The sequence below is a fragment of the Diadema setosum genome, chromosome 13 (genome assembly GCF_964275005.1).
Source record: "Diadema setosum chromosome 13, eeDiaSeto1, whole genome shotgun sequence".
Taxonomy (NCBI): Eukaryota; Metazoa; Echinodermata; class Echinoidea; order Diadematoida; family Diadematidae; genus Diadema; species Diadema setosum.
This window is the reverse complement of record NC_092697.1, coordinates 14,982,646-14,999,323: the sequence shown is the minus strand read 5'-3', so window position 1 is coordinate 14,999,323 and position 16,678 is coordinate 14,982,646. Positions and strand designations below refer to the sequence as shown.

Here is a 16,678-nt window from a genome sequence, read left to right as displayed (position 1 = left end):
GAATACACAGGCCATATCACAAAAAGGGCTTACCGGTATATGACTTTTTTCCCTTCTCCAATGACCAAATATAAATAAATAATAGATAATCTTTACAAGTCTTTTATATCCTATTCACAATAGAAATATATATAAGTGATTTTCTTCTAATCCAGGGAAGAAATTAGCACCACAATTAATTTGTCCGTTGTTTTGTTAGTTCAAACACAACCCTAGAAACATTGAGAGAGGGTGTACTCCGCCCAGACTCCTTCGTCGAATTCTTGCCGTTTTCTTCCCTCAACCCATCCGCCCAGAGTAGACCCACGGGAGAAACGATGATGGGACGGGACAGGAGGACCACAGCATCCATTCACCAATCAGAAAAGAGGAAGACAGCTGCTTTGTCGATTGCATTCTCGGTAACTATGGCGACACAGGCTCCAGACCTAACAAGAAAGGCCATGGGAGACAATAGAGTTAGGAGCAGTTACGCGACTGGCAAAAAGGCGTCGTAAACATCAGATAGCAACAAAGACTACAGTCTATCTGAAACTGATCACAGATACTCTCTTCGTTGCTCGACATTTCATTTGAAAGCAGAAGGCTGAAAACTTATTGAAACAGCTCTGAGCTGTTAAGAATTGATACCGAATGAATTCTACATGTGCCTACTGCTCTGATTTTGAATGTTTCTTCAAGATTTATCAACACAAAAGCAGAGTGTGGAAGATTGTTCTTATCATGCCATTTCCTACATCTATGATTCTGAAATCTCAATAGTACTTTCACAGGGCCTACCAGGTTGTTACAGATCACAAGTTGAATGACCACAGGATATGAATGTGCCAGTGGCAGTAGTCAAAGGGTTTTGATTGCAAAACGAGTCAACTTCTGTCTTGTTAATTTGAGATATCTGAGATTACAAACTGCTAGAAAACAAAGAAAATCATAAGAAAATATGGGATGCTTTCAATCAAAACTTCAAGAATATTCCTAGTTAGGTAACAAGCCAGGTTATCACTGGAAAGATTTCATTTTGATGTTGGACTTACTTAAAAATGTTTACACTTGGCGCTCAATCAATTTTGGAAGTGAACTCTTCCATTTGCTGGTACATTTTTGTTCCCTTTTTAACACCATGAGGGACTTTCATAATATCAACTCCTTCACTTATACATGACCAGTAGTGATGGCATTAACAGTTTTTCAACTGGCCCGTGTACCAACCTCGGCTAAACTGTCGAGTCTTGATGCGAATTGCCCTCATTGGACTCCGAACTCCCCTTGCTTGGCTCTTCGACACCCTCGATGCACTCCAGCTTCACCTCTCTCTCGAGGGCGTCCTTGCCCTCCTCCGGCCGTCGGCGCCTCTTCTGGTGCCGCGGCTCATCCGCCAGCACCGTGCAGGCGGCGCCGTGCACGATGGAGACGCGGGCCGTCGCCGTCACCGTGGTGACGTGCCGTGCCAGGTGGGGCGAGTCCGCGGGCGTCGACCCGGACGAGGAGGACGACGTCGAGGAGTGGGGGTTGGTGGAGAACGGGAAGGCCTGGCGGGCGAGGCGGGACTGGTGTCTGGTTTGGTGGTGGTGGTGCGGGTACTGGTGGTGCGGATGGTGATGCGGGTGGTGGTGGTGATGGTGGGCGTGTCGTCTCGGATACTTGCTGGTGGATCTGTGGGACCGTGTTCTCTGTGCGATGGGGGAGTCTTGGTGACCAGGAAGACCGTGAGTGGCCTGGAAAAGAGACGGCAATCCACCAAATAAAAGATAATATATCAGCCAATCTATCACAAAACTTAATTTCCTCAAAAAGATTTTGAGCACGGATGGATCACTGTTGTCACTTGGCTCTAAAATTTTTTTCATAAAACTTACTTGGCTACCATGCGTCTAAAACCAAGTACACAGAAATCACAGAGGAACAATTTCAAGAGGAAAGAACTTCATAAATATCTAAAAATGTCTGTACGGCAACCTTGTCTTTTTTAACAGTCCCATTCATACTTAAAGCATTGGCATTCAATAGCACACTGTATACGCCAATTATTTTGGAAGGTTTTTACTTTTGCGAATTTCGCACATCACATGCTCTTCACGAATTTAAAAACACACAAAAATATTAACTTGCATTCCAACATGAATGTGACGTGTACGCATACATTTCTCTATTCAGTACAGTACTCCACAACTGCGAATTTATCCACTCGCAAAATTGTCGGAGAAGTCCCGATTCGCAAAAATTTAGATTGGCTAAATATATGGCATATACAGTATTGCTGACAAACACAGACATTCCAGGGGTTACCAAGCTTCTCTTACCTCACTAATGAGATGAGGATGGTGCACCATGGTTTCCACGACGACCTCTGGAGGATGGATCTGGATGTGCTCACCAGAGTCCCCGCACACGTCCTCGCGGACCACCATGGAGGGGTAGGATCCTGAGTGGGGGGCGTCGTCCCACGCCGCCGGGCGGTGGCGCAACCTGGCAACCCTCTCGGTTGGCGGGGTCGGAGGCGGGGTAGGGGTGGGGAGTCTGTTGGCGTTGTCTGGTGGCCTAACCTGCTCAAATCGAAGCACACAAAAATCACATTGTGTCTATTTCTTCTACTACATCAGCATTAATGTGGTTTATGGATACGAGTGTGAGCAGATGAACATTCGAAGCAAGGATATATCTTCGCCTTCCATTATTAACTAAAATAGTTTATAAGTATGTATTTATAAATTGATTCTATAAAAGTTTGTTTTGTAAAATGTAACTCTGATTTGTAGATTTTGTATGAAGTCAGGCAGCATTCATCGGGAAAAATATATAAACAAATGCATGATCACTGACATAAGTTAATAGCAGAAAACCATATCACAATCAATGTTTGCCTCTGGGGACTTTTTTTTTTCAGTTAGTCTCAGAATGACATACCTCAGCAGGTGGTCCAAATAATGAGAGTAGGACTGGAAGCAAGACTAGTCCATTCAAGGTGCCCAGAATGATGAGAGCCAGGAAGACGTAGAAGAAGTAACTATTGGCAGGAAAACAAACAAACAAATGAAATTAAGTAATTACAGTGTCTACAAACATATTTGCATTATATAAGCATGACTCTCATTTGAAAGAATCGTTGTTTGGCAGACATTTCAGGTGAATACGCATCATTCAGAATAAGAATGTTTTGAAGTCATATCGCATTTGTAAATGTGTCCGTCATATGAAATGTCACAATGTGTCATTCAAATCGAGCATGACGTTTCCCCCAAATCATGTTATATCTCACCAGTCACGACCATGCAGCCACAGACAAAAACTTGAGTCAGTGGCCCACGGAGATTTTAGCTCTTCCTGACAGACATGGGGAGCTGTCACCATACATCAAAAAATATGCACAAAACGAGCTTCCACCCTCAAATCAAATTACCATGCAACCCCAATGGAGAACTCCGCTAAGCTCGGACACCTGATCATCGCAATTTCAGCGCATGAAGAATTTTTCAAAAAAGGAAAAGGAGAATTGGGCCTGGGATCCCACACACACCCCGCTGAGCACGCCAAACATGCGCATACCAAGATGATACCAAAGAGGGGAAGTTTATGCACAGACAGACAAACATCTGACACATCAAGGCCTCCTCTCACATTTGGCAAAGGAGAGGTATTATCAAAGTGTACAGGATGTGCGCATCTTCTCAAATTTGTACTTTGAACAACTGTCACGGCAGAGGCATAATAAAGAGAGAAAAAAATATATATATATACCTTGGATAAGGGATATATGATTGATCAGATCAAAAAGATTCTAATATATCCATGAAACTGGTATATAAACAATTATATCTTCAGTACTCAATGTCAACATTTGATTGGTATACAGTGTATGTCTAATGATCCATTCTTCCCACACAGTGACATGAGTATAACATTCACTCAGTACTATCTTTGCCCACACTGACAAGCTGAGAGATATAACTGACAGTCAGAAACATACAAACATGCAGACACACACACACCACATCTCCAATCGGTCATATATCATAGCATCATACTGGCGGTCCAGCCTATTTTTGCTTTGCACTTTGGAAGAAATATGGAATCAGTATGCTATTTCAGATTCTTGTTTTACAAAGTGTATGCATAGCCAAGTTTGTGAAGGGCACACTGTGTCTAGTCGCTTGTTATGAATGAAATCTCATTTAGCAGCAAAGACTGAAATCCAATTAATGTAAATGTCTTCAATATACCATATGCACATTGGAATTGCCATCAAAACCAACTGATGGGAGTTATCACTTTTTGTTCTTTGAACTCAATAATCTTTACCTTTTGTTATCATTTGGGGGAATTTTCTGAGTCTGACAGCAATTTCAACTCGCATTTAAATACCATTTCCTCAGTCAGTTTACAAACCCATTTGAGCATCACTAGCATGATATTACAAAGGGTGATGAAATGTGAGATGAATCTTTTAATTACACGATAAATGAAAAACTAAATAGGAGAATTCCAAGGAAATTTGAGATGTGCTGGTGAATATGGGAACATTTCTATGAAAAGTCAGAAATTCAGAGAGAAAGAGAGAAAGAGAGAGGGGGAGAGAAGGATGAGGTTTTGGAGCAGGAATATCGGCCAATTTACTTGGTTATTACCGGCCGCAATGGTGGTAACCCATCTCCCACTTTGTGTGGGGCAGACCCAAATCCGACAACTCCAATTACCCTCAACAGCACTCCCTTCCACTGGTGCTCCTCCGCTACATGTACGGGGGCTCCCCCCTCACGTTCGGAAGCCGCCCTCGACAAACACCTTGTACCGGCAGCGGCGGCGAGAGGGGCGCGGGTGGGAGTCGCGGGCGAGTAGAGAGGTTAGCTATCAATTGTAGGCGCCATGTGTGGTGGCATTTTTCACCCCTCAAAAAAATGAGCGGCGTCGGATTTCCAATCTTGGAAATGAGGTCTTGGTATGAATGAGGGCGGCAGAGGGCATTTCTTTTACAGCGGGATTAAATCCTCACCCTGTTCTCTCTCTCTTCCCCCCCCCCCCACCTCCTTTCTCTCTCTCTTACTCCTCCTTGTACCACTGCTGAGCCATGGTTAGGCAAGAAACCCATGCTAGACAGCTTGCCAGCCAGGAATTACATTCATGAACAGACAGGCATCTTCCACGTTGTCTACTACACAGGCAGTTCAGCGCATCAACAAGTCAAGAACATAATTTCTAGTCTGCTTCGTGCGACAAACAAACTTACGAGATCTTAAAAGCTCCACTTTTCCAGACACGTTTTCTTGCTATTCTCCCTTTCCTATTTCACTTTTAATGGTGGATACCAACTCTTCGAATGACAAAAGACACAAGCTGTCTTTGTATTGTTCTTGTCTTTCAATGTCTCATGACTTTTTAACCGTAACTTTGTCATTCCACCACTACTGGTTCATGCATACAAGTACTGTTCTTGGAATGATAGAATCAGAAAATTTGCAGAACACAATTTTCGTAAGATCGAAAAAAAAACCCCACTAACTGTATTATAGTCTTTGTAGTGTGCGACGATCCCAAGTTTTTGTGCTCTCATGCACATATCAAAAATTTCCATCATATTGTCTAAGCTCATGACATGGCAGCCAATTTCATTTTTACAAGGTATTTCCTGATCCAACCAGCATTTCTTAGAAACATTCCATAAGCAAGAAAAAAAAAAGTCTACACTGAATCAAACAACAACAACATCTTAATTTGTCTGTCACTGCCAAAATTACAGTATAATCTTTAGCAGTAAACACATGTTCACACATGAAAACTCCTTGCTTAACACGTTGAAGACGAGTCCCGAGTATGCTCAGGCAGGTGTCTATGGAAAATGCATGTTGTAGCAGTATCAGCCGTCCTCAACAGGTTAAGCCAATTGATAGATTCCAACTGATCAGAAACAACTCGTCAACAATTCAATCATCAATATAGAATATTGCTTCAACTTTACCACACAAGCTTTTTTTTTTGTTGTTGTCGTCGTTGTTTTGCCGTGATCTTGAGAAGGCATAATATGACAAGCAGGCAAGTAGAAATTTTTCCTCTGTAATGTTGCCCCTCCCATCCCACTCTCTCTAACCAGCCCCTGCAAGCTTTCCTGGGGTCTTAGACAGCTGTCTAAACAGTCAGACCCACCACTGGGGGTCGGAGGTCAATGGATTGAGCTATTATTCCAGGCGGGGGTTGTTGCTCTTGAGTAAGCTCCAGGAAGGAGAATAATACAAGCCCCTGTGCATGACTTAATTTGCACTGGAATGTTTGACAAACATGGCACTTTTGATCATATATATTCACGCTCTCTCATTGGCGGTCTTGTCTCAAAACCAGCACAACAAAAATACAACCCTACTTTGAAAGGAGATCCACACTGCTAATGCGGTTAGGATCCTGTTTTACACACGCTGCACTTTATCCCCAGTTCTCACACCTCACTCGTATGTTCTTTGTCCGCGATAAAAGAAATAAAAAAAAAGACCAACTTTTCCTCACAACATCTACTGCATACGAAGAATGAAATTTGAAGCGATATCAATATTCAATAATCTTTATCAACATACGGGGGGAATTAAACTGGAAAGAAAAATGTGCAACTGAAGTGGAATTGCAAATCTTAAGAAAACTTTGAAGTCGACATACCTCACGATGAAGTCGAACTCCGCGCCGGCAAGCATGACCACACCGAGGAGAGTGGAAACGGCGCCATCTAGGACTGGAGAAAAGGTATGTTCCAAGGCCATCGTCACCCTCCTCTCCCTGTCTCCTATCGCAGTCAGAAAAGCCTGTCAGGGTGAAATAAACGTCATCGTGAGTTCCAGTCCCTTTAACTTTAATCGTGAGTTCCAGTCCCTCGACCAAGACAACAAAAATTTTGACTACTGCGATTCAGACTTCTTGGAAAGCGCATGCAAAATATTGTTAACACTGCCTGGAAGACTTGCTGTTTGTGGCGGATTAGGATAAATCAGACAGGGGCCACAAGAGCAAAACTGTTTGACTTGAGTATTTTGTGCCTCTAGAGAGAGAAATCTGGGACAGAATTTAGCTTGCAAGCATTCTTTAATTTCCAACAAACAAGACAACACTATTCTTCAATCAACAGCACTAGGTGACAAACACTGACAGTCTCTTCCATAATTGAGGGTATCACCAATACGTAGGTGCCGTGCGAAGAGCAACGTTTTAGATGCATTATGGGATAGCTCATGGGACAAACTTGTCCCGGTTTTAGCTGCGCATGCACTTACATCACGCTCTGTCTTTATAAAGAGGTATTTTTTGTTGAAGATTTCTTCGCTTTCCATCATGTGACCAGCACATTGAAGCCTTGCAGTCGTGAACCATGACTCTAGTGACTGCAAATCAGTAAAGCTTAGACACTTTCAACTCTTTTAAGCTGAATTATAGCCAAAAAAAAAAGGGCTAACAATGGAAAAGCAGACAAAGAACTCCATTGAATCGTATGGGAACTGCGAATCGCGTGAGACAACCGGAAGCGAACAAGGGACCGAGGAATCCCACAGTGCACCTGTGACAGAGCTCTTCAGCGTGCGCAGGAGTTTCTTACGTCATTGGCGATAGCGAGAATTGATAACAACTTTCATTTGCTTACATCACTGCCAGGTTCTATGTTGCTTGCGGCAGCAGTGACTTCAGGTTTGGCAGTAAGAAATCATTTGCTCAATATGAAAAAAAAAAATTATTCTGAGGTGAATTGGTTCTATTCGGACTGGCTCAAATATACTGCAAAAACAGAAATGTTCACACACATGACGCTTTTGCAGATTTTTGCAGGGAGCCATGACTCGGGAAAGTAAAATGCACATACGAGTGTGCACATACTACACAATGCATTGAATGTCAGTGGCAATTCACAGAAGTTTCATGCCGCGAAAATAAAGGCCGTTGGCTCTAATTCGTGAAAGTTTCACGCTGCAAATGCTCCGTTTTTTTTTTGTTTTTTGAAGTTTACGAGTGGTGATCGACTCACGTAGCAGGTGTGGAGAGTGAACTCGACGCCGATGCCGACAGAAACGATGAGGGTGGCGGCGGGTATTGCACTGAGCTTGAGGCCAATGAGGCCCATGAATCCAAAGAGCTCCACGGTGATCATGCCGAGGACGAACACCTGTACGGAGGTCAAAGGTCGATGGAGGGAGGATCAAATCAGTGAACATCACGAAAATTTTAACTTTCCTGTGGTCATTGACATGTGACACGATGACACTACCAACAGAGAAAACTAACTGCAAAAATCACTTGAATATTCATTAACTGCATAGCAAGAGTACAACTACCTCCATCACTGGTACCATTTGGTCTTTGAATGGCCAAAGTATATTTGTGTTTGAAGTATTCTTTCGAAACCTCCCCCTTTCCTTTCCAAATGATGCAACGCAAGTCGGCATACAACATTCATAAAGTATACAAGGCTTTGACACACTGAGTGACATCATATTGAAATTTGGCAGATTGAATCTCTCACAGAGGTAACTTTTAAGTAGGAAAAGCATTAGTAGCCAGCTTCTATGCTAGTGTCCCTGTGTACTTGATCAGCCATGAACATATTGATAATTTAGACCTGCATTAGCATTAAAAAAAAAACTGAAGTTAACACGGTCAACCACTGAAATTAAACAAATTTCTCTCAAAATTCTTTCTCATCACCAGTTTTGATTTCAAATGCCATTATCTCAACATGCAAGAAATAACTGACTAATAAATCATCACAGTTCTGCATAGACAGCATGATTTGATGCTTTTCAAATTCCACTTTTATTATCACAGCTGAAAAAAAAGAGAGGTTGAACTGGGTCAAAATTAAAGAACAATCAAAGACTTGAAGCAAGTATTTGCACAATGAATACTTCAGAATCCTATGAAAAGAAAGTGTATGATCAAAATCTTTTTCACTTGTCACACTGGCAGACTCTGGACTGTTGGGTAACTCTTTGTTAGAGGATTGTGGTTGCATCAGGCAGTTGTTAGATAATTGTGCCCGGGACAAAAAAAAAAATTGGGAGGCCAACTTACAAGAATAAGGGAGGCCCACGGGTTGACCAGCATGAGGGTGATGATGATGAAGGAGGCCCCCAGGAGGCTGACGAGGGACAGGGCCAGGTAGAAGCGCAGGTGGATGTACTGTTCCCAGAAGGTGAAGGGCACGCCCAGGGGGTAGTTCGGGAGCCCCTCGCCCTCGTAGTAGTCGGAGATGTTGCGCACCGCCTTGATGACGCGCACCACGTCCTGGGTCGTGTTGAGGTTGTTGAGGTAGAATGGGAGCTGGGTGTAGTTCAGTGCCTGGGACTTGGGAACTGTAAAGACAAAAACGGCAAAACAGGAATGTAGTAGACTTGATACTATCTCAGGGTTGCTAAAAGAGCAATCGGGGAGACACTTGGATGTTTCATGGATCTTACTAGGTGAAAAATAGTTTCCAGATCAGGGAGATTTGTCCATTAGAACAAGAAGAGATACTCAACTTTTTCAGAGAACCTTCTGTGGAATCATCGAGACTTTGCTGCTCTGCATTTTTCACTGCATTCAAAATTCTTTCAGCTGTGTTCACTTTTTATCTAATTTCTACTTTTCCTCACTTTTCATTTATAGGAGATATTCCATCAGGACAAAATGACTTGACCACATGATGGATTGGCTCTACAGATCTCTAAGGGCAACATCTAAAATGTTGAAGATTGAAGGGGCACTGTCCACTCACTGGTGACATCCAGGTCTGCCTTGCCCACCGGGGTCCAGGAGGGCGGTGTGGGGTGCAGGTTACCGGCCGAGGCGGTGTAGGAGATGGTGTCGTAGTTGTACCACACCGTCAGGTAGTTGTAGAAGGCGTCGGGGTAGATCACGCCGTGCTCGTCCACAAGTCTGCCAGTGTAGTACTGCATGGGGGGGGGGGGGGGGTGGGTGGGTGCCAAATAAGGAGGGTTGTTACATCTCCGTGCACAAACTGCACTGTGTATATGCTTGGAATATCAATACTGCTCAAGAATATTACATTTTCAACAGTAGAGAGGAGAAAGCAAAACAACAATTCAAATTAATATGAATCAAAAGCTGTAAAATGGGAAAGGGGCATTGATGGCCTCAGCTTGCAATGAACAGAAGTGAAAATGAACCAGATACGGATTGTGAACATCCCATTAACAGCTACACATCGAAATCAGGACGGTTCGAAGTAGCACTTATGGAAAAATATGTGTGTAGCATGCACCTTGAAAGGTGAAATTATTTTTAAATCAAGGAGAAATCTTATTTTCTCTTATAAGGACATGAAATGACATCTTATATAGCATGGAGTCTCTGGCAGAAACATAGGGACTCGTTGGCTTGGGATCAGTAGATCAGGTACAAGAAGCATTGGCATCAATCAATGTGATGCAGTGAGACCAGTGGAGGGAATTAGCATCAAAGAGGGGAGAGCCTCACCCTGTTGGTGTCCGCCGGGGATTCTGGGATACCCGTCTGCAGAATCATCTTGTAGGCGATGACACCCTTGTCGGTGGCGTTGGGATACCAGCGGTCCGTCTTGATGCTGTAGGCGCGCTTGTCTGCATCGAAAGCCTCTTGCATTTCTGGAAGAAACACAAATGAGCGGGAGAGGTGATAATTATGATCAATGTTACATAATGCACTGGAAGAAGAAAATGACCAAGAATGATCTCACCATAATCACAGCAACAGAACAGAAACACCTCTTGTGACATAAGACAACTAGTGAGAAAACTACAGCGGTACCAATGTCAGTCTGCGAGTTACTGAACGTGGCATTCAATTGAACAGTGAGGTGGCCATGCAAGTCACACCTAGCAACTAGCTCCCCTTCATCCCTGTCACACCCAACGATAAATATCTCTCATCACTCTCAGCTCTTTGGTTTTCCATCATACTTCTCACTCAGAAATTAAGGTTCATGTTTCCTTCTCCCATAGCAACCAGTTTCCCAGGCCCTCATAGCCCAGCAACCAGTCTCTCTTCATTCTCATTAACCTCCATCCCTCATCCTCCTTAGCAACCACCCTCTTTCCATCATCCCCCTCCACACCTATATAGCAACCAATCTCCCTCATATATCATTCTCCCTCACCTTGCAACCATTCCCTGAATGTCTCCAGCCAGAAGGTTGGCAGGCTGCCGTCCGCCTGCCGGATGATCTCAGGCACGTCGGCGAAGGCACCGTGGAAGGCGTGCAGCTGCTTCTGTCGCCGGGCGTAGTCGAAATCTTCCTGAGTGACGGCGTACATGTTGTAGAAGCTGAAGTAGCGGGCCTGGGTGGCCAGGAAGTCCTCCTCCCGTGTCTCCCGCGGCACGACGTCGGTGATCTCGAGCCCGTCCTCGATGATCACCACTCCGTACACGCTGGCACCCAGCAGGCAAGCGAAGAGGATGAGAACGCTGATCTGTGAAATGAAGAGACCAAGATATACACACGTGAGATGAATGATGAGCTTTCACATGTTCATTATTTTTTGGGCAAAGACAAAAGATCCTCAGGTTGTGGACCTGAAGAAATGTGCTTAGCAAGATGATGAAATATCCATTGACAGAAAGACAAGGGATATGACAACTTTAACAGATTCCAACTATATCGTCTAACAATTCATTGTTGACGGCTTACAACAGAACCTTTGACACTGCACAGAACACCAAGAGGGAGTTGGTCATAACGGTGAAAAACTTTACTGATTGCAATATCATACGGAAGGTATAAAGGTTTCCTATTTTTTCAAAGTAGTGTCAATTACAATGCATTTCAGAAGGCAGAGTGGCAGCTCTAGAAGTTCATACTTCATTACTGCATGGATATTTTCACTGGTCTACATACCTTCACACTTGTCCTCTGTATGAATGGTGCATAGTAGTCCCTGACAAACTCTGAAATATTCCACCTCCAAAATCTCAACTTCTTCATACAGTCCCTGAATGCGGTTTTATCTGAGTTTGACCTCAGCAGTGTCCGTACAGACGTCATTGACGTCGTGGTGCTAGGGGAGGCAGAGTGGTGGTGGTGGTGATCGTGGGCGGGGGCAGGGTGGGGCACACTCCGGTCCCTGGTTGCCGACGCGGAGGGGTGGACCTCAGTGACGCACGCATCTCCCGGCTCCCCGGACGCATGAGTGACGGTCTGCACCGTGGAATGGAGCGTGATGTCTGTTCTGTCCAGGGGGCGCCCGGGAGTGTGCCGCGGGTACTGCCGGGGGAGGGGCGACTCCCTGTAAGGCGCCGAACCACCGCACAGGGGCCGGGGCTGGACTCGGATAAGTCTGTGCGGATGTTCGCTATGGGAGGCAAACAGAATAAAGAAAACCAAGGGCGTAATCATTTTGAGTCCATGTCACAAGCTAACCCAGTCGTCCAATCAGCTTCACGTACCGTCAACTCACACAAGTAGCCTTGGCAAGCAAACAATTTGGATGTGCAATCCTCTGCATGATTCTTATGAACTAAAAAAAAAGATAGAATACTACAAAATCGAAGGAACGTGTACATGTATATATCCCGAACTGCCAAACTAAGACTGCACAAAATGCAAAGCAACAAGCAAACCTTCTCTTTTCTCACTTTCAGCAACCTAGAGAATGCTACAATCTTAGATGTCTGCATCATGTGAAGTAGTGTCTTCTTGAATCTTACTGTCATCAAGAAACGTGGGATTATTTTCCCAGGGAAAGTCAGGGTAATATAAAGACATCTGAAGCAACATTTTAATGAGGGTTCACAACATAGAACAATCTTTCAAAAAAGGGACAGACTTGATAACAATGTTTGGGTTTTGTTGGGGGTTTTTTCGTGGGAGGGAAATTTATGACTACTCATCTCGATGACCTTTGACCCACTCACCTTTGGATGCAGCAGAAGAGGTCCACCCTCTTGGCTTCTCTCCTCTCAACATCAAGGGCAAGCATTGCCGGGAAGACTAGCAGCATGACCAGGAGGTTAAAGGTCAAGACTATGACAAGCTGTGTGGTAAAAAAAAAATAATAATGATTACTATCAATAATTGCTCAAAGGAAACATACTTCTCCACTTGGTTCATGTGTTTGTTTTTTAGATCATTAGACCTACTGTATTGCTGGGGAAAGAAATGTTTCAAACAGACACAAATTCTTTAGAGAGCTCATTCTTTGATCATAAACGCACACTGATTTCAGGCAATTCAACTCAATGAAAGAATCACTTGAATCTAAGCACAGAGTGTCAATACTTTTAATAAAGAACTTGCGCTGGTATTGTAATATAACCCTGTAACCATCCACTGGACAGAAAAGCGCTAAAACTTTGAACAACTCCTGTACCAGGAACTCTGAGCAGTGCACATGTGTACAATGCTATGGGGTCTTCTGTGCCAATTGGCTCTCAAAGCACACAAAGTGGTAATTTTTACCAAAAATACAATTCCGACTGTCAGCATGTTTTTATATTGGCGCACACATTCCTTTTTTAAACTCCTTCTTGCATTAAATGTTCCCAGATCATGTGCCTATGTTTACTCTCTCCAGTATGTGCCAGGCGGGTTCTTGTCATTTATATCTCTATCAGAAAAACATCATACTCTCTAAAGTGATAGCAGAGAGTTAACTGGGTCATCCATTTCATGTGAAAGTTCAAAATCAACCATTCTGCCCCCTCTCACATCCCCCTTCTCTTTTTTACTGTTACCACTGAACAAGATGTGATGCAGTTTAGTTTTCTCCTCAAAAAAGAATGGAAACCCTTTATATTTCACACCTGTTGGTTTGCACAATTTCATATCTCTTGGCAAAATAAACAAATCCGCCATGTTTCAGCATTTTTCTGCCTGTGACCCATTGTAGAGATGGCTCGTTATCTCAGGCGGGAGAGGGCGAGGGCAGCATACTGAATGCATCGCAAACGCCTCGGCACCAGCTCCTCCTCCTCCTCGTCACAATCCCAGAGGGTAGGAAAACAAACACGGCTCACATTTCCCGGGCCGCGTTCAAATAAATAATAACTGTTTAATCGCTTTCCACCAGATTTATGCTTCTCGGATGAACTCATCCACCGGTTGCAACCCGAGACATGTGAACTTGGTTCTACCCCACATCACTCTCATCTCTAGCACACGAAGGCACGCATGGCCACACATGCGCAGAGTTTTTGATGTGGTAACTAGGTCACTGCAAATTTTAAGGGAGTGTTTACAGTGTTTCAATGGACAAAAGTAAAAAAAAAAAATAATAAATCCATGTTCACAGAAAAAAGGGCAGTGACACTCACACTGAGAAAAAAAAATATGCATCAAAGAATCTCAGAATCTATTCCATTTTTGTATAGGAGGGAATGAGAATAAAGAATTTGACAACTAATGTTTTGAGATTATAGTACAGTGGAACCTCAACATAAAACAGCTGGATAAAGCAAAACCCCCTTTTTAAGATTATAACCATGTGATTTTGCATGTCCCAACTCTTTTTTATTTTTTCAATTTTGTGAGAGGATATAGTGCGAATCCTGATATGATGAGGTAATTGTCATGCTTTTATGGTCTTTATTATATAACAAGGTTCCCTTGAAATGTTGGATGAAAAAAGGGGCTATGAATTCTCTCAAGGCAAAATTGAATTTCCAAAAGTGCATAAAATTTTGATGCTACAACACTGAAGTAATTGAATTTGGGAGAAGATGCCATTGATTGAGATGGCAAGGGAGCTGGAGGAGGAGGAGGAATTACTCTCCATTACCACGGCAACTGTAGGGATACTCACTTGGAAGGCAAGCGATCTGAGGGCGGGGATTGGAATGATGGCAGCGGCGAGGAAGGCACAGATGTTGTTGACGGATGTCAGGATGACGCTCACTCCTGCTCTTCGCAGAATCTCGCCCGTTTTATGCTGCAGAGGAGAGAGAGACACACACAAAATGCATTGCTGGTTTAACCCTTTGGCCCGAATTCACGAAGGTGGTACAAATGAAACCATGGTTTAAACCAAGGACAAAAACCATGGAGCGCCAAGTGTCGCACGGAATATTTCATTACAAAATTGGTCATTTCGTCGACAAAATGACAGTTTCGTTAACAAAATTATCATTTCGTGGACGAAATGTTCATTTAGTTACAAAATGTTGTCATTTCGTTACAAAATAATCATTCCATCGACAAAATGACTGATTTCATAACAAAATATTCCATGCGACCCTTGGCGCTCCATGGTTTTTGTGCATGGTTTAAACCATGGTTTCATTTGTACCACCTTCGTGAATTCGGGCCTTTCTGTGCAAGGGACTTTGGACAATGTATACAATTCTTTCGGGTTTTCCTAGCCATTTTGGGACTTGAAGTACCAAAGGGTTAGGTGGAATTTTTCCGCTACAATAGAGTACCAAAGTATGATGTCACAGCCATTCTTTGCCACGGAAAACTGGTTCTAAACAACATCACCTGGCCCGGTCTGTGAACATTACTGTTGCTACATGTATTAACCATGCTCACATATGGTTCCGACTTATCAAGCTATTACAAAAGATTGCAACATCATCACTTTGACACTTTATACAGACACCTGTCGGTCTTTCAAACAGCAAAACTGATGATGATGGTCAAACAAGAATACTTGATGAATATTGCAATGTTACAACCCTCCCTCCCCCCCCCCCCCCAACTCCAGTCTCACTTTCATGCTGCTATGGATTACTACACTTGTGATCAAATTTCTGTTTCAAGACTAGATTTTTTTTTTGTCTGTCTCCCACACAAACACACACACACACACACACACACATAGATGCTCAAGAGTAAATTCAAAAGACACCATCTCTGTATTATTAAAGTATAACAGAAATCACACACATATGTGCACAAACACACACACACAGAGCAAAACCCAGACAACAATTGTCCTCATCGCCTTTGAAACATTCCGAGAGCAGCAAGTTCTCCGCACATTCAAACACGTCCTGTCTACATTACTGTCACTCTCCCTGAGTGGTTCAGGACATAGCAAACTGAATCCTGGAACTCTTCTTCTTCAAAAAGAAAAATAAATGCATTGGATGGAAGTGACTTGGATAGAGGCTAACAGAGACAGCCCCAAAAACTCACTGCTCACATTAGCTGGGGCTATTTGTCTAACCTTCATTCCCCTAATGTCTGCAGATTACGGGAGGGGATGGAAGATTTCAGACAGTGGACAGGAGTGAGAAAGACTTGGCAATGGAGGAAGAGAAGATGAATAATAATAATATATCTCTTCTGGCCATTTTCCCCTTTCCCCTACATCCACATCACTGTTTGCTTTACTGAGAAGTTTTCCTCGGCCCGCACTGCTGCTGCAGCAGTACCGCTGGCAGGCCAGATGTGCCCTGCCCATCATGCCCGCTGGTCACTTCTTCTTCCTGTTTGTTCTGCTATCAAAATACTTCTTCCCCTTCACTCACAGATTTAAAGGGACTCATCTGGCGAGTGTTCAGAAGGGTTTTCTTTGGAGGGGAGTGTCTAAGGGTAACATTCCCTTTCCCATAGCATAGCTTCTGGAAAACCAGCCTACAAAATCAACAGATTTACCAAGAAGAATAAAAAAGAAGAGCAGGCAAATGATCCAACTTCATGAATAATGAAATTGTATCACCCCGAGAATTGATATCAACAGGTTGTACTGGTAGTTTTGTGATTAATATTTCCTTCCTTTCTTCTCATCTTTAACCCTCTTGT

General features: G+C 43.4%; 1 protein-coding gene across 1 annotated transcript in view; it reads right to left on the bottom strand.

Annotated features, from left to right (window-relative positions):
• Positions 1–1,214: 1,214 nt before the first annotated feature.
• Positions 1,215–16,678, bottom strand: part of LOC140236723 (protein patched homolog 1-like) — a 77,545-nt gene continuing 62,081 nt past the window's right edge. Inside the window, exons 14-25 of the mRNA XM_072316649.1 lie at positions 14,736–14,861; positions 12,850–12,968; positions 11,834–12,287; positions 11,096–11,408; positions 10,438–10,583; positions 9,716–9,890; positions 9,031–9,311; positions 7,988–8,125; positions 6,637–6,779; positions 2,905–3,004; positions 2,301–2,543; positions 1,215–1,715 (exon numbers count right to left, since the gene is read on the bottom strand). Of these exons, the coding sequence (XP_072172750.1) occupies positions 1,215–1,715; positions 2,301–2,543; positions 2,905–3,004; positions 6,637–6,779; positions 7,988–8,125; positions 9,031–9,311; positions 9,716–9,890; positions 10,438–10,583; positions 11,096–11,408; positions 11,834–12,287; positions 12,850–12,968; positions 14,736–14,861 (2,739 nt within the window). The remainder of the gene's footprint in view (positions 1,716–2,300; positions 2,544–2,904; positions 3,005–6,636; positions 6,780–7,987; positions 8,126–9,030; positions 9,312–9,715; positions 9,891–10,437; positions 10,584–11,095; positions 11,409–11,833; positions 12,288–12,849; positions 12,969–14,735; positions 14,862–16,678) is intronic.